This window comes from Spermophilus citellus, assembly GCF_964194105.1.
Source record: "Spermophilus citellus genome assembly, chromosome: 3".
Lineage (NCBI taxonomy): Eukaryota > Metazoa > Chordata > Mammalia > Rodentia > Sciuridae > Spermophilus > Spermophilus citellus.
The window spans coordinates 213150999-213170343 of NC_138184.1; the positions used below are offsets into that span (position 1 = coordinate 213150999).

General features: G+C 35.0%; 1 protein-coding gene across 9 annotated transcripts in view; it reads right to left on the reverse strand.

Annotated features, from left to right (window-relative positions):
* The window catches only part of CNOT4 (CCR4-NOT transcription complex subunit 4), a 133643-nt gene that overhangs the window by 9090 nt on the left and 105208 nt on the right, over positions 1–19345 (reverse strand). For 2 of the 9 annotated variants that reach the window (XM_081287945.1, XM_081287944.1), the window contains exon 11: positions 3385–17962. The exons of the other annotated variants lie outside the window; for them this stretch is intronic. In XM_081287945.1, the coding sequence (XP_081144071.1) occupies positions 17862–17962 (101 nt within the window). In that variant the 3' untranslated portion in view covers positions 3385–17861. Of the gene's footprint in view, positions 1–3384; positions 17963–19345 lie in introns of those variants that run through there. 9 annotated transcript variants of the gene reach the window in all.

The following is a 19345-nucleotide window of genomic DNA, read 5'->3' on the forward strand; positions in this document are numbered from 1 at the left end:
TCAGATGCCAAAACCCAAGTGTCTATACTTTTAAAAAAATCCAGTGGATTATTATTGTTTTAATAAGGATTTTTCCCCCTGGTATCCTTACCTCATGCATGCTATGTAAGTGCTCTACCACTGAGCTTCATCTCCAGCCCTTTCTAAAACTTTATTTTGAGATGGGGTCTTGTTGTATTACTGAGGCTGGCCTCAAACTTGCAATCCTCCTGCCTCAGTCTCCCAAGTCTCTGGGATTATAGGTATGTGCCACTGTATCTGACAATGAATTTTTTTTTTAAAAAAAAGTATTCTAATACTATGTACAGGGCAATAACCAAGGTGTACAAGATATATTTTACTCACTTTCTATTCTGCACACTATTCATTCACTTATCTGCACTTTTTGTACTTGATTACTTTCCAATAAGGGTTAAGAAGTGGCTTCATTTTACAATTGAGACAGCCGAGTAAACTCTGGTTGTTTAAAGAATTTGCCAAAGATTATATACAGTTAAAAAGAATGGAAGTCAGTAGTTAAAATCAGCGAACTCCAAAACATTTGTACCAACTAGTCATTGTCCTGGCAGGCTTCGTAGGCCAATTAGGGGGCTCGGCAAACAGGTTTAAGTAACTACAATGTGACAAACAGTAAAGACTACGCTAAAATGAACAAAAGGCATAAATACGGAAGTGACCAATCCTGCCATTCTGCATGTAGGATCACCACTGACCAGGGGCCTAAGGAAGACAAGCTGACATGGAAGTAGAAAAAGCATTCCATGTAGAACACAGGGCAGTGCAGGCAGCCAATCATAAAAAGAAGGAATACTTTAAAAAACAATCAGATGTCTTTTGCACAATGCACATTTTTCTCTTCTAGAATGTTCCTACAAGAATCTATAAACTATTTTGGAGGAGAATCAGATCCTCTGAGAGCTGGAAGACATCTTGATGATTTATTAAGGATCTAAGGAAGCAGAATCAAAGGAGAGATGTCCATGTGTAAAGATATATATACATAAAAGTCATATATAAAATAAGGAAAGACTAAATTTAAAAATTTAATGCAAAAATACATTCTCAGAAGCAACACAGACTGGTTCAGATGATCTACAAGTTGTAAACAACAGAGCTAAATGAAGGAGAGGACCGAACAATGACAATCTACCTAAGAAATCTGCAAAGCCTAAAATGAGAAGTGGGGAAGGAAACACAGAAATGAGCACCAAACTGAGCAATGGCTATGGCCAAAACCCTGTGGAGAGATCCAAAGATGACCACAGAAAGGTACAACCAAGGAGATGACACACCAATCACCAGAACAGTCATCAAAACAGGATTTGAGATACATGGAGGGTGTCAACTACATGAACAGCTTCTGAGATCAAAATCTGCTGTAAGAAAATAAACCTGATACATGTTCCTTACTGACCATCTGTCTCTCTTTTCCAAGGTGGAAAGGAGGGAATCTTTAATATTGGACTTCATTCTGATCAACAAACAACTGGATAGTGTCTGAGAAAATGCAAACCTTTGGAGTATATGACAGGGACAAAGAATGAGAATAACTGAACTTGAGTTCTTGGATGGCAGGCATCCTATTCCCAACTAGATTCTGAGATTCTGAAGTCCTCCTTGATTAGGTAAATAGTAGCTGAACCTGAACCTCAGTAGGTACATTCAAGTTACCTAAACAAATAGCCCTTGCTTCCAGGTTTTTCATTTTGTTTTGTTTTTAAAAATAAAACAGCTTTCCAAAAAAAAAAAAAAAAGATCAGAGAAAGGATAGGTGGGGGTGGTCCCTTGGCTACAGGGAATAGTGGTTCACAGGCCACAGAAGGTGTTACAACATATCATTCTGGCAACACAATAATAAAGAATACTAATAAGAAAATGAGAGCCAGTTGTATAGGTAGAATCTGATGTAATGAGATTTTAAAAGAAAGCTTAAAGAAGATATATCCTACCTGTATGTAAAAGTATCACAGTCCTTTGTGGCTTAAGGTCAGAATCCATAATGATCTGAGGCATACAAAAAATGCTGAAGGCAAGAAAAAGCTGTGTGTGAAATTATGAGAAAATTAAGAAAGGCCACTATTCAGCCTGATGACATAATATTAAGCCATGAGAAAAGACAGAGCAATGTAGTTTCATGTTCATTTTACTTCCTTCCAATTTTATAAGAGTGTGATCTTTTTACCAATAGCAAAGATTAAGCAACACAAAGAAGAGATTGTCAGGAAAGATATGAAAATGGTAAAAGAGCATCTACTCAATTAAAATGTATTTAACATCTCTAGGTACAAAATGTATTGTGTCCTAGAATATTAATACTCACAGATGAGATCACAATACCATTGTTAAGAGAAGTCTCAGAAATAGAGGAAATGGCAGACTGCAGAAGCCACATGCTTAGAATTAGTTCCTGAGAAGATTCTGAAACAGATTAGGGACTTGATAATATTGTCTTCAGAAATAAATATGACAGGTTTATCAACCACTGTTCCGCTTTTTTTTGGGGGGGGAGGGGGGACAACAGGTAGCATTTTGGATAGAACCCCAGCTCTCTTCCACCTAAAATAAATCTTGATTTTGAAATTCAACAGGTGGTCATGGAGGGAGCTTCTACTGATGACTGCTTAACATTGGAAATGTCCTCCTATATCCTGTGGCTTACTTTCTTTTCTCTTCTGCTGTCTGCCCAAATTACAGACTTTGCAGCTAGCTCCACTCCCATTCCACTGACACATCAATCCTAAAAGAGTGGAAAGGAGTGACTGATGAAAGCTGAAATGAATTTTCATAAAGAACCAATCATACCAAAGTAATTTATTCTCTGGATAGTTTCTCAGGATGTCAGAAGCAGCATAATATATCTTGAATTCGACAGTTTCTGCTAAGTTCTCTGAGATTTCCTTTTGGGATGAAATAGTTAAGTACAGCATGGGTAACAATATTTAAATGATTTTACACAGAACTGAAAGGTACTGTGTTGACCTAAAGGTGTCTATGATTTTATGGTTTATGTTTGACTCCATGCTTTGTATTATACTTAACCCACAAAGTTCATTTAAATATGCAAACAAAAAAACAATTCTATAGATGATAAACTCAATAATGGAAACTACCTAACCTTAAAATTCTTGTACTCTTCACACAAATGTTATAAACAGTGTTATTGATAATATTTATCTTTTGCTTTATAATAGTCCGTTTATTGGGGCTGGGGATGTGGCTCAAGCGGTAGCACGCTCGCCTGGCATGCGTGCGGCCCGGGTTCGATCCTCAGCACCACATACCAACAAAGATGTTGTGTCCGCCAAGAACTAAAAAAAAAATATTAAAAATTCTCTCTCTCTCTCTCTCTCTCTCAAAAAAAAAAAATGCATTAGGACAGAGCAGGATAAAAGAAAGCTAACTAGTGTATAAGGAAAAAGGTCAAGGGGCTTTATTAATAGGTTCATGAAACCTGATATGACAACTTGGGTAACAGAACTCCTAAAAAGGTAATATTAAGACCATGTAAATGGCTGTGCAATGTCTAAATTAGCAATGATCTGACCTTGGGCAAACACAAATGGTAACCACTATGCCTCAGTTTCCTCATTTATAAATGGAGATAATACTCATCCCACAAGATGCTTTTATTAAAAAAAAATCTATAAATGTAAAGATAGTACTAATAAGAATAGTTTTCATGAAAAATTAAGATTAGATGAATGTATATGGATTATTCAAGTGTGAGCTTCTCCTTTCCTTTACTTTTGTAGTACGGGGGATGGAACTCAGGGCTTCGTACATACTAGGCAAATACTCTACTACTAAGCTACAATCCTAGTCTTAGAGCTTCATGTTTTAAGAAAGACACTGTCAAGTCCAAAATACGTGTAGAAGAGTACTAGACTACATGAAAACTGGATGTCAAGTTACATGTGGAATGGATGTTTAAGCTACATCCAGGAAGTTACCAGAGAAGTGGTGACTGTCTTCACATATTTGATAAACTGCTCTCAAAAGGTACAAATGGGAAAAGATGAGAAGACTTTGGCTTAAAACACCAGGGAAAAATGTTAACAATTACAAGTTGCCCCAAAGAACTTCCTACAAACAAGCTCCTAAAACAGCTCAGCAGTATGCATAGAGTTCTAAAAAAGCAGATTCTTTTTATGGTCTTTCTGAATTTTGTGTACGTGTTTCATTAAAGACTTATCAACATTTTATATATAAATAGGAATAGGATGGTAAGAAAAGTGGTATGTCATAAAAAAAATTTTAAAGGTGGTGATGGCTGGTGGGGTATTGAGAAGAACACCTGAAAAAAAGCTAAGAGGTGAGTTTTCCTGATTCAAAGGTTAAAAAAAAAAAAGAAGAAGAAGAAGAAGAAGAAGAAAAGGAATAATCACACAGTGAGGGGTTGTGGGGGAGGAAATCTTAACACAGAAGGCCACAACAGAATCCAGAGGTAAGTTATAACTCATGTGCAAATGAGTTCCAAATGCTTCCAGAAGTCCTGCTGTAACACAAAGCAGATCTGTGCTTTGCAGAACTCCAGAAACATCCCGCTCTCAAACACTAATTTTTATTCAACAAATATTAATTGAATGTCTACTCTGGGCCAGTTTCTCTGGAGTTCCAACAGTTTCCTAAAATTCACACTGTTGTGCTTGTTTTCTTTCTTTACTGAGTCACTAGAGGTTGGCCATTTTAAAGAAAGTCAGTGATATCTTTTGGTTGTTTACTGCCAACAGCATATTTTTGTTGGGGTAAAAATTTCTCTTCAGGCTTACATTCAGATCAAAGTATTTTGAGCCTTTGCAGCAATTCCCCTGATGCTTATATGTCTACTGAAATTCCTAAGATTTTTGATGTTCATAATTTTCCAAATTAAAAAATTTCCAAATTATTGAAGTTATTTAAAACATCAAACCAGTTCTTCACTGTTTTTATTACATAGCTTACTTTTATTTCAATATTGAAGATGTTTCATCTTTTTCTAAAAGGAAGGGTCCTATCAGCATAGAATTATTTTATTTAAATCAAAGTCATGAGAATCCTAAATAAGAAGACTAAAATTGTTCATTTTTTCCAAAACATGATTTTAATTGATAAATGCTTCATAACCCAATTATGAGTTTCATGTCTGGATAGTATTTTTAGGCCTTAAAGCAATAGTTTGTTTAATTTCAGAAAATAATTATTTCAGAAAAGGTTATAATTTCCCATTATTTTATACTAAAATTAAATGAGTATAGTGGTAAACATTTTCAATATATCAGATCAATCATATCTTTAAAAGAATTCTTTCTCATTGTACAAGTTACCCAATTAAGGGATATTTATTTCAGGTTTGTCTTAAGACTGGTTTTTAAAATATTTTTTTTCTAAATTTGACTTAAAAATGTGATTTAAGAGAAACAAAAGACTGCAGAAAACTTAAAGGCATATTACTAAGTAAAAGAAGTAAATCTAAAAAGACTATATCCTATATGATTTCAAATACAAGACCTAGAAAAGGTAAAACTATGAGATAGTAAAAAGATGAGTTGTTGCCAGGGATCAGAGAGGAGAGAAAGTGAGACAGATGAGTAGGAAGGGATAAAGGATTTCAGGGCAGTAAAACTATTCTGCATGATACCATAATGACAAACACAGGTCACTATACATTTTTTTTTTAAGAGAGAGAGAGAGAGAGAGAGAGAATTATTTTTAATATTTATTTTTCAGTTTTCAGCAGATACAACATCTTTCTTTGTATGTGGTGCTGAGGATCGAACCCGGGCCGCACGCATGACAGGCGAGTGCTCTACCTTGAGCCACATCCCCAGCCCCATATACATTTAACTAAACCTACAGAATGTATCACATCAAGAGCCTAAGGCCCACCATGGTCTATGGGTGATAATGGCATGTTAATACAGGTGGCTCAACTGTGGCACTCCTTTGAAGGATGTTGATAATGGAGGAGGACATGTATGAGGGCAGGGAGTATATGGGAAATTTCTGTATTTGCCATTCAATTTTGCTGTGATTCTAAATCAACACTAAAAAATAAAGTATTTTAAAAAAACTATTTTGCTTTTTCTTCCTTCTATTTATTCATATAGTAATATAAATAAAACTTTTGCTTCCAATTTTCAAATGATGTCTCAATCTTAAAAGTCCGTATCTATGGAGACTCTTGGGCTCAGGACAATATCACAGACAATGTCCTAGTATTAACTACTCTAATGTTAATGCTACAGAGCTGTAATTATTAAACTGATTATATATGTCACAAGTAGTCCCATAATAATACATCCTGTCCAGGCCTACACAGGATGATACTCCTGCGGAGGACATTATTTTAAAAGACTCTGATGCATTCAAAGACTTACATGCTCACCAGCTAAAGGGCTCTTTGTTTTAAAATCACTTAAAATATACATTTATTTAAATATTCATCCTTAGCTACGGTTATTATAGTTGAATTTATAACAGATTGAGAATTGGTTCTGTCAAGACTGTCTCTGGCAATCAATGTTGAATTCTATTGAGAAAAAAGGCAGGAGGCAAGAGAAGGAAGATCAGATGAATACATTATTAAATATAAATCAGAAATTATAATTCTTATTTCAGACATCCTGGAATTTTATACTGATTTATATTTTAGTGAAAATAATTAACTATATAAAAAACACATTTATGAATTTTAGTTACATTGTTTAGAAGTGTTAGATAAATTTTATTTATCCACCTCTTTTTTTTTTGTTCCCAAGTGTTAGGTAGTTTTTTAAAGGGTGACCATCACCTTAAAAATGGGGTCAATTAGGACTGGGCTGTGGCTCAGTGGTAGCGCACTTGCCTGGCATGTGTGAAGCACTAGGTTCGATTCTCAGCACCACATATAGAGGGTGTAATGGATGTCTTATCAACCACTAAAAAAAAAATTTTTTTTTAATGGGGGTGAATTAAATGATGCAAAACTTAAAATGTAAAAATCTTCACTGATTCAACTTTCAACAATGTAGTGGTTGTTCCTCAACCAACTCCAAAATCAAAAGTATGCCTTCTGTTTAAAAATTCTATTTTGATTTAAAAGAGTGTGAAGAGGAAGAGAATAAAGAATATGGTCACTCAAAATCAAAAGCCAGTTTGGAAATAAGCTAAACGCTACAAGAATGATTTGGAGGGAGATACAGGGTCTAGTGACTCTGGTAACCGAGTAGACACTCCAAAAGAACACTGAACAGCTGGATAGAGGAAGAGCTCTCTTCTGTTAGAGGGAAAATTCAGCCTTGTCTAGGATCCAACAGAGAAATCATGCAGATAACTTGTGACCTCCCTATTAAATGTTGTAAGTTACATGGAAAAAGAAATGATTGCTTTTTTTGTCCAAAGAAGGAAAAAGAAACTGGATGGAGAGGTGAGCACAGCTATCAGAATGGGACTCAAGGTGATCAAGAACTGAAAGATTTTTTTATTAAAATAAAGCTTGAAGGGCTCTGTATATTTATTCAGAGATTATTTAAATCAGTGCTAGTTTTAGTAATATGTTTTATTCTAATGAAATAATAACCTATCACTTAAAATACAAGTTTTAGACTTTATACCTTAAAAGGACCGACTAGACCAAAACTCAAGGAATGTTACAACTGTGAGACCAGTGGACGACTATGGTTAGGTTTATTAGCAAACAATTTAGAAAAGAGAAAAACACATATCTGCTAGCAAATCTTTCTCTAAATTGGGGCCTTAGGGAAGTAAGGCATGTATGTGTGTGTATGTGTGTATATATATATATATTTAAGCAGTGTTCGAGATTGATCCCAGGTTCTTATACATGCTAGGCAAGCACTACAACAATAAATGTTAATAAAAACTATTATTTTAATAGAGAAAATGTAAAAGGCATGTAACCCAACACTCAGCTTATGGCCAATGAGAAACGTTCCTATTTGGTTGCTGAAGTCCTAACCCATCACTTCCTTTACCTTTAGCTGGGGACTCAACTTACAGACACAATAAAGGAAAAAATAACCAGCTTTGGGGAGTCAACGACTTCTTACAAATGGCAACATATTACATGATGAAATTTAAAAACATCCTAATTAAGTTCCAAATCACAGTGTTCTACTCCAAGACTAATAACAGAGTATAAATACTGGCAGTCTTTGGGACAGATCTCACCATGTTAGAAAATAGCACTAGGTTACAAAAGTTGATTGCAGTCAGTCTTGATTTTCGTCTTGGAGATGGTGATAGTTATTATCATCTTTAAATCCTCATGGAGCTTTCCCTGTTTCTGTATGCTGAAAACAACAACCTCTTTGATTGGAAAAATAAAATCAGTAGATATGCTATCATTCAACATGATATAGTGCAGGGCAGTTCTTCTTGAAAGTTGAATCTGAGATCACACCATTAGTTTGGGTGTAGTGTATCTTGGTGCCATTATTTTTCCCCCTTCTTTATTTTGTAATATTAAGGATGTCAGCAGTCTAGTGGTTATGCCTGTTGGTTCTTAACTGCTCCTAGGTACTAGAGAAAAATCCTAGGTAAATTAAATTCTACCTGTTTTACTCTTTTATTTTTCTCCTGACACTAGGAATTAAGTAATTAAGTCTTCATGAAGAATAGTTTCAAGGTTATAGTTTTTACCCTTCTCAAAGTTAGACTCTAAGATCACTGGGCCATGTTTAACATAAGGTTGACTTGACCATACCTATCAGTCTGTGGACATTTTTGAAAGACTTAAATTCATATTATATGCACTGATTCATAGTTGGAAGTCCTTAATTAGAGAAAACTGCTATTATAACTAAACTGTAAGAACAATGTTTAGGGAAGAGATAAATCCTTAATTTTGAAGTTCTTTTTTCCACTGAATTCTATGTGTGAAAACAAATTCATGTGGTAAAGGCTAAGGGAACTTTAAATTGCTGCTAGAATGTGGCTAGGGGTAAATCACAATTCTTCTGAGCCTTGTTATCATCATCATCATCATCATCATTTGATTTCTAAAAAGTCCTGTTAAAGATGGTTATCTATCAGGTTATCTCAAGTTTCATGACCTCAATACAAATCTTGTATTCTTAATTATCTTTTCTGTAGGTTTTTCCAAAGAGTGTGACATGGGATGGATATCCTTAATGTGAGAAGAATTTGATGAGAAAAAGCTATGAAATATTTGTTTAGATAAAGCATGACCAGGGTGAGTTGGGCACCAGTAATGTAATCTCACTGCATCTAAACAGTCTTTCTTTCGTTAAAAAACAAACTCAGAATAAAAATATTGATCCTGAACATATAAATAATTGAAATATAGAAGGAATAAACAAATGAGAAGTAACAGAAAAATGGCCTAGACTTTTTGCTTTGCTGTATTTGTTAAGGGGAATTTAACTGAAAACTACTTTATATATAAAAAAAAAACAATATAAATGCACATATGTACATGCACACATACTCCAACTCACATGTACGGAACCAGTCTTGTCTTTTCTTTTTTGTGGTACTGGGTATGGAACCCAGGGCCTTGCACAGGCTAGGCAAGCGCTCCATCACTGAGCTACACCCCCAGCTCTATTTCTTTCTAATTTTTCAGACAGGATCTGGCTGACCTTGAACCTGCAATCCTCCTGCCTCTCCCTTCCCAGAACCTGAAATTACAGGCATGTACTGGGAGAGAACTAGTCTTCTAGATTACTTTTCTTATACAATGCTAATTAAGTATCACAGAGATAGTAAAACTGTCATTACCATTTCAAAACTACTCTGAGGATTGCTTCAAACATTTTAACCTACTCAGAAAAACAAATTTCATAAGGTCTCTTGCCCAAAGCTCCCTGCTTTTCTATATTTATTTTTTTGGGGGGAGGGTACACATTTGTTGCTTTTCTATTTTTATTTTTTTGGGGGGGAAGGTACACATTTGAATATTTTAAGGTTTGCCATTTGCCTTTCAGCCTAATGGGTAAAATAATAAGTCTAGATGCCGCTATTATCATATAGCTCTAAAAAGGAAGGGGCCAAAATTCTCACAGGTTATTTATTCTACTACTTTGACAGAGAAATAATTTAAAAAATAGTACTAGGCCAATGAATTCTATTTCATGTGAACAGTTAATAGTTCAAATAGTTAATTCTATTTTATGTGAATTCCACCTCGATTAAAAAAAAAAAAGAAAGCTACTGGATACTTCCAAGACATTATAAATTATATGGAGAGAAAGCTTTGGGGGTGTTTCTAATGGGTCTGAACACCAAGCAGGAGCAGGAATGACCAAACTATTCTACCAAACTATTCTAAGTATATTATGTTCCAGATTAGCTTGGAGCTTCAACAAACCTTTAGAATAACCTTAAGCATGTGAAATGGGCTACAACAGAAAAGTCAATAGTTGCACTAGGAAGTGTGACCAAGAGGAACCTGGAGGAAAAGGACTGTTCTCAAAACAATTTCAAGCTGTTTTGTGAACTTCAATGTAATTTAGAACTTCTATGTAATTCAACTTTCAAGTGGCTTGAACAACTTGGGCTTACACTGGGCACAGGTCCACATCACAGCATCTCAGGTGATTGAGGCAGGACCAAGTTTGAGGCCAGCCTCAGCAATTCAGTGAGACTATACCTCAAAACAAATAATAGAAAGATCTGGAGCTATATATAGTTCAGTGGTAAAGTGCTCCTGGGTTCAATCCCCCAAACAAAAACAAACAAACTTGGGTTTACCACCTCCTGTTCTAGGTACCTAACAAGTGTAAACTAGATTTCTGTATAACTCAAACTCAGGATAGACTCTTCAAAAGACCATGAAATAGGACAGGGGTTTGTGGCTCAGTGGTAGAGTGCTTGCCTAGAATTCATGAGGCACTGGCCTCGATCCCTAGCACCACATAAAAATAATAAACAAATTTTTGGTATTGTGTCCATCTACAACTAAAGACCATGAAATAGAATTAATTCTTAATGAATATCCTTACTAAATCTTGAACTATCAAGAGCTGATTCTATAGAAATAGCTCCTAAAAGAGCTATAAGTTGGTATGACCAGCAATTTGGGGTGGCTAGATTGATATTCTTGGAAGTAAACCACAGACCAGAAAGGAGATCTAAGGAGCATGGTTTCTCAAGCCATCAACATGATTTTGCAACATGGTATTCTCGAGTAATGATTTACAATTTGAAGCATTATCATTTTCAAATTTCACAGTTGATATCTTACTGTTGTATATGGAAATAAGCCCTGTGAATTTTTATATAACTTAGTGCCTGGAAACTAAGGTTGCTTCCAAACTAGTGATATTTGCTGTTGATATTAAATATATCTTCATCCCTGCCCTACTATATCTACAGCAATTTTCCTATAAGGTTATATTCTAAGTAAGCAAACTATAGACTTGTCCAATAATTTGGAGATTTTATTTATTCACATAGTATGTTATCTTGGGGGGAGTGCCAAAATATTTTTATAACCTAACTTCTCTTTTCTACTTTACACGAATATACTATTTTTAATGAAAATCTACTATATACATAAGGAAGAATGGCCTCTTCCAACTACATAAGAAGAGATCCTTTCCCTTTGTAAGTAGGAAAGCCTATGCGGGTGGGGAAGGGAGCTTTCTATTTTGCTTGTGAGACTGGCAGAAGCTAGCTCACCTGTAACATGAGCTCCTCAACCTCCAGACTCATCATATCCCAGACCTACCACTTTATCTTAATCTTTCACTTTGTAAGTAACATTTCTGCCAATTCCTTGCACTCACTGGACTTACTTGTGCCTATCTATTCTCATGTCTGGCTTTTCCCAGCCCCTCCCCAGCACTCTGCTTCCATGTCTTCCTATTGTGCTTTGAGAATAGAAGTTTGCTTTGAATCATTTCAACTGGAAACCTTATTCAGGATTCCCCACGCTTCCTACAATTTTGACTTCCTACTCTCACAAAAAGACAAGGGTGGGGACAGGGTAGAGAGCATAAAGGGTTACAAAAGCTAGGCTTCTTACTAACCCCCAACACTAGTTAGACATTGGACCACCATTCTTCCCCTGCTTCTCACCCATCGTTTAGCACTATGAGGTCAACACATTGACCAGTCTCCTTACTTGCCGTTCTTTTAATGGATGTATTTATGTATTTACTGCAGTGTTGGGAACTGAACTCAGGGTCTTGCACATGCTTGGCAATTGTTCTATCACTGAACTCTACCCTCAGCCTTTGCCATTCTTTTAACAACACTAACTTATTCTTTATTCTCATTAAATCTAAAATCATTCAACTCCCTTCCACATGACTCAGACCACTGGTTCACAGAAAACTATCTCAGTGGACTCTTCCTGACCATAAGATTAGGTATTTTAATATTGTCTTCCTAAACATCTTTATATCCATGTCCTCTTCATCTTCTAACCAAACTCAATATTTGCTTTTCTACTCCTGATGCTTTGTGCCAAACCAGAGGAACACACAAAACTACACAAATGTGGACTCTTTTTTATAAACACTTCTAAGTGGACCCATATCTTTACACAGAAATTCTATATTTCAAAGCTAAAAAATCACTCCCAACTCAACTCTTTCACCTTCATTCTCAAATAATGCATTCTAATAATTACTGCTATAATTTGTTCTCATTTTCTCTAATCTTGCTTTCTTTTTCCCTAGTCTTTTAACTGCCCTGACACATGATGGGGAAAGGTACATCTCATTTCTCTAAAGATAAATCACAACTTCATTTCAAGGGTTATTTCCTTCTACCATCTGCAAAGGTACGTTTATCCTGCTGAATTGGTCTCTCTTGCCTTCACTACTGTCAGTCTCCTCTTCTCAACTGTCATATGTCCTTTTGGGTCTTTTCCTTAAAAAGCAGTGTCTCCTAAGCTCTACCACCCATCTAGTTAACACTATGTTTTCCTTTTCACCTTCTTACCAAATTTCTTAAATAAGTAGATATTCATATCCTTCACATTTCCTTGACTAGTTCCAGGAATCTGGCTCCCTCTCCTACCTTTATATGAAAGTTGGGTCGCCAGAGATCTGACAGTCAAACCTAAAGTCCCTTTCTCAGATCTCATGCTTTCCAATTTCTAGGTCATAATTTCTTCTTCACCCCAACTATTACATTGTAGCCCAGGCCGACCAACTCACTCACTCTGCCCAGCAATGGCACTGCTTTCTAATTTGTCCTCACTATAGTCAAACACATTATCCAAATTACTTTTCTTAAAAACACTATAAAGAGTTAGGCAAGGTGGTGTACACCTGTAATCCCAGAGGCTCCAAAGGCTGAGGCAGGAGGATCCTGAGTTCAAAGCCAGCCTCAGTAACTTAGAGAAGCCCTAAGCAACTCAGCGAGACCTATCTATAAATAAAATATAAAAAGCGCTGGGGATGTGGCTCAGTGGTTAAGCATCCCTGGATTCACTCCCCAGCACCTCTCCCCCAAATGCTATAATGAAGCAACATCTTTGCCAAAACCCCACAGTTCTCTACCTCTACCATATCAAGGTGGAACTCCCTTTTTTAATATTCAAGGCTCTCAGCACTTGGCCTACCTACAGGACCTGTACAACTCAGCGAGTGCATTTCCTTACTGTCCTTCCCTTCTAACTCCTTTGCACCATGCTAATTTCTGCTTCTAGTCTGTGGTTCAATCCTCCCCCTTTATTGTACTAATCTTCTACTGCTTTCATTTTAAATTTAAATCATCTTTGAAAGTCAGAAAGTACCATACTCTTTTCATGAAGCCTCTCCTTATATCAGCTCACAAGAACTTCTTTTCTTTACTATCAGCATATTTGATATTTTTCACTAAATATTTACATGATGAACACTTTCATATCTTACTGCCACTTACTCATTCAGAGAAGGGCATAGCACTAAAGTGAAGAAAGACAAGACTGACACCAGATAATCTGACTTTGCCAATTTTGGAAAATAAAAGAGTGTGTGTGTGTAATTGTTTGGCATTATTACTTCTTTAAAAGGCTGGCTGGGTGCAGTGACATACACCTGTAATCCAAGTGCCTCAGGAGGCTGAGGAGGATTACAAATTTGAGACCAACCTTGGCAGCACAGCAAGGTTCTAAAGACTTAGCAAGACCCTGTCTCAAAACTAAAACATGGAAAGGGGGTGGGGATGTGGCTCAGTGGTGGAGCAACCCTAGGTTCAATCACTGGTACAAAAAAAAAAAAAAAAAAAGGAAGATTGAATTGTATTTCCAATTGTATGATATTGGGGACACTTTACAATAAATCATAAACCAGGGGATGGGATTGTGGTTTAGTGGAGGAGCACTCGTCTAGCATGTGCGGGGCCCTGGGTTCGATCTTCAGCACACATAAAAAATGAATAAATGGAAATGAAGATATCGTGTCCAACTAAAAAATACTTTTTAAAAATCATAAACCAAAAATCCAAAACATTACAAATCAGCATAGGATAAATAAATGGTACCCCAGTTTGTCTGCATAAATAATAATTTTCATTTTTGTAAGATTTCAATACAGCTATTTGTTCCTTTCTCTTGACTTTCTGCAGCAATGCCTCTGTGGGTGTACTTCCCACCTTCCTAAGGGCCTGTGTCACAGCAGAAGAAAGTTCTGGCAATCTTGAAGGTAATTGGAATAAGATACAAATAGGAGCCATGTCAGTAGAAATGTGCACAGACAAATGCATTAAAGTTTTTTTTTTTTTAAAGGAACACAACACGTATATAGAAGGCTTCAGTTATTTCCCAGAACACTAAGTAAAGATACATGAGCATACACACACTTAAATAAGAATAACGAATATATGTTTTTCCTATTAAGGTTTTTTTCACCTCCTACAAATTATCAAATATTTGAAATAAAAGTATTCAATATCCTTTGTTGCCACTGTTAAAAAGGTTACTGAGAGATGAACAATGAAATGAATCTGGACTGTTATGACTATTCTTATTAAAACATATCAAGAGCTGATCTGATAAAAACAATGTGAAAATACAATTGCCACTGGATTCATCCTTGATGACAGGATGTACATTTATCTCATTCAGCTTTGTATCCTTCAAGATCTAGCTCAGGTCACTACGCAAAATCAGTACTCAAATATTTAATTAAAGCTTTGTGAAAATAAGAGGAGAATACACAAAAGTATCCCCTGGAAAAACACAACGCAACAGTAGAATAAGAAGGAAAGCATTACTAATCAAAACATGTTTTTCTAATGGGATCTTTAAGAAAATGTAGTCAAGAAAGAGGCACTTGATATTATATAACTAAACTCTTTCAGTGCAAGCCTATTTTCTACAGTGGCACCAAAAACTTTTCAAGGCAACAGTTAATCCCCCCCTTTTTTATTTCTTTGAGGTGTAGATGGGTGTCAACAAACCCCTTATAAATCTAGTAACTAAAGATTGTCTCCCTTTCTCTCAAAAAAAGAATAGATGTGTACATGCACACAAATCCACAATTTTGTAGCTTCAGAGTTCTGGACTCCAGGTTAAAATTCCTGTGTTAGGAAAAGACTAGTCGCTTTATAAAGGTTAAGGATGTACAAATGTGTGTGTGTGTGTGTAAACTTTTCCTTGCAAAAGATGGACCGAAACAAACCTGAAGCTTTTTAGAATTTCTCATTCTTTACCATCATTTTGGTTACAATTTGCTAGTCAGGTGAAATGGTGCTTGAGCATAAAATTATGGCTGACTTTTAATACTTCTAAGGAAAAATATTAAATAAACTATTAAGTAAGCAAAAAGATAAGGCCTTACAAAGTGGTCTTGAAATTCATCAGTGAATTTAAGGATCACTTTTAGACATTCCTTATAAAAATTTGGAAATTGGAGTCTTACTATCTCAAGAAGCACTTTCCTGACTGGTGGTGTGCCTGGAAGCAGGGAGAGATGAGCAGCAGCAAAGGGACTGCTTTGGGAATCTATTCAGGACTCTGGGAAAGTCTGGGTAAACTTCAAGACAGCTTTTCTATACAAATATGAATGGAAAAAAGAAACAGAAACAGAAAGATCAGGAAAGGAGGTTTGTTTAACAGGTATCTCTCTCAACACTGAGAAGTAAGTAAATAAGACCTAACCACCTGCTATGGCTTTGTAAGAAGATCCAGGAGATGAAAAGCTTACATTGAAAGCTGGAGAAAGCTATGAGCTGGTAAGCATCATGACAAGGAGCCCATGTTTTGTTAACAAAGTGAAGGACCACTTGCTCCGCAGGAAATAATTGGCAAAGTGTTAGTCTTTTACAACAAAAATGAAAATCATAATTAAATTAAGCTATAATTAAAGATTGATGTTTAATAAGTCTACAGTATTTTATTGGATTTTCTTAAAATGCTGGCTTAAAACCACTTCTAAATGAAAATTAGAAATTGGTATTCATGTGGAGTTTCATAAAAATAACTTAGATGGCTAGATAATTAGTTCCTTCTGCATCCTCAGGTAACCAAATCACAGGATATTAAGTATAGATTTTGGTTTACCCAACTATACTTCAGGATAAGACCATTTAATTTGTTGCACTATATCTAGAAAAAGTAATCAGATCTTACATAGAGTATAATCCCCAAATTCCAACTCCAACATAACAATAGCATCATCTACTAATAAGCAGATTTTATTATTTAAAATCTCTAGCCTTTTTAGTATTCATGACACCCCTCTTGTATTTTTTTAAAACAAATTAAGGCATACTTTCTTCTTGTTGTTGTTGTTAAATCACAATTGTTTTGACTTTCCCTTTCTTCTCAGATGCTGCTTCACATAGGCAGAATATGATCATGTTTTCTAAATCAGCTTTTGTCCACTGCTCCAAACTGAGTTCAGTTTTCTTTTATTATCAGTTTTAAAACTATTTCAAGAAATTTTGTATTATCAAAAACATCACTTTACATTATCCTATAAAGTACTCCACTATTTTCTGTGATTCACTAAAATATCCATTTACAACTTACATGGACTAATTTTAGAGGACATCCAAACTTTTCTCTTCTACTTTAAGTCTCATTTAGGTCAAATACTTACAAAGACTTATTACCACATTTCAGGTATTAAACAATGAAATTTCCAAACAAATATCCCACCAAACTACTATTTGTTCAATAAAAATTTTATACTACTTTAGCGGCTACTCACATACAATGTTCATCCCACATTCAAGTTTCTGATAAATCAATTAGAAGTTGAAATTGTGTTTTTGAGGCATTTCCTGGTATACTAGGCAGTGCGTTAGGAAAGAGATTATATTGCATTTAGGCCATAATAATTATCTTTTAACCATCTATTTTATAATTAACAACCATTCAAAAATAAAGTGCAAATGTGCAAATGAGAGAGAACAAAACAGTTTCTACACATGTAATGCATAATATAAGATATAAATCTAGGTAACTGAAAACAATCGCTGACAACATCCTTCTAAGCATTAAATGACACCAACCAAGTTTGTTTTATATGTATTCTTTCTTCTCAAGTATTCAAAGAATGCAATAGACATTATCATCTCAATTCTCAAATTAGGATATTACCATTTTTTTTTCACAAATCAGAAAACAAAGAACTATCATTACCTTTGTATATTTTCAGTTATAGAGCCAAAATAAGAACAATTCTAGCTAATCTCATCTGGGATCTTAATTAGTATTATAAGTTTATTCATATGAGTTAAAAATAGCATCACTCATGAGAAACAATGCCAAAATTATTATGCTAATAAATTATGTTAAAGGCCTAATGAAGAAATACTTTAGCAACTATGAGGTAACACGCTAGTTGTAGGCATGAGGAACGTTTATATTGGCTCTTTTGTGTGTATACATTAAATGCAAAATCAGAAAGGAATCATGCAAAAATCCGGTTGCCCATGCAAGCACCCCAGAGTCTAATCCTCTCCTCTCAGTTCTGTTGTCAGGCCACAGTAGTGTGGAGACTTGTAGGCTGCTGTCCTTGTTGTAATGAATGGGAAGAGGCTGACAGTGGCATGGTCGAAACCTTCACCTCTTCTTCCCCTGTGGAAAAGTCAGTCATGGTCTAGTTATGGGTGACTAGATTTGTTAACAGTCCCTTTAAAAATGATTTCAAATATTTGGAATACTGATACATATATAAAATACATGCTTAATGGTTGGAATCCGGGTGTGAAACAAGACACGAATTCTAGAATATAAACTTTTCAAGTACTTAGAAAGTAGTTACACTCTAAACACACCCTTAATTTTAATGCTGTCAGAGATAAGATCAAATATAGTAGATTTAGATTACAAATATACTACCAAAAGAAAAAAGAAAGGAAGACAGGGCAGGAAAGCCATTCTTTTCCAAGCCAATTGGACGCCTTATAAACAGAGACACTCCTAATGAGAAATATTTTATGAAAAAATTAAAAATTGATTCACAGGAATGAAAAACTCATTTTTGAAAAAGAAAATTATAAATCCATCTTTTAAAAGCATAAGCTATATACATTAGGAAAAGATGGAAATTATAAAGATTAAATCAGTAAATTAACATATAACATGAAAACTTAATGTGTACTTTTGAGGTACCAGAAAAATATTAAAATGCTAACAATATATTGATCCAATTGACTGAAAGTAAGATGACTACTTTTAGGTCAGAGAACTACATATGAATGAAATCAGTTCTCCTAATTACAACTAATCATTATTTCACTAAAAGTGAATGGTTTCACATATGACTCAAAATTCAATCACGTCACTGTGAAAGCAGTTGATATAGAAACAAAAAAAATTTAAAGAAAAATGCTCTCATAAGTAAAATTAGAATTAACAAAACAGGAAAAAAAATCCCAAGTCTAAACAATTTCAAATATTTTAAAGTATATCTTGAAACAACAAAACATACAGACTTAGACTTACTATTGTTTTCCAAATAATTTTTAACATTATGGAATAAAAACATCTTGGCAGAGAATTCTTTAGAATAAATCTGCAAAATTACATTTGGAAAGATAGCTTAACTGACAAAATGTAGACAAAGAGTGTATCGATCCATAGAACAGATTATTTCAGTTCTTCAATAAATTGGCAAACTTCCTACAAATCCCAAATACATAGCAAGAAGCCTGGTAAAACAAAACTTTAGACTAGAGTTCTTAGGTAAGATCATGGTATTAACGAGGACTAAGCTAGAGACTGATTTTCATCAAGTCAATAAACTTCATTCAATTTTGTTTTTATTTGTTTACTATAGGCTATATCCCTGAGCTGGGCCAATTTGTCTCATGAATAAATACTATTGATAAAAAGGGACTTGCAAGTATGTGAGAGCAAAAGTCAATTACTATGGGAAGAAAGCCAAGTTAAAGTACATGCCAGTGATCTTCAATTGTGAAGGAGAGCATCAGTGTTGTAGTGCAAAAACATTTGCAT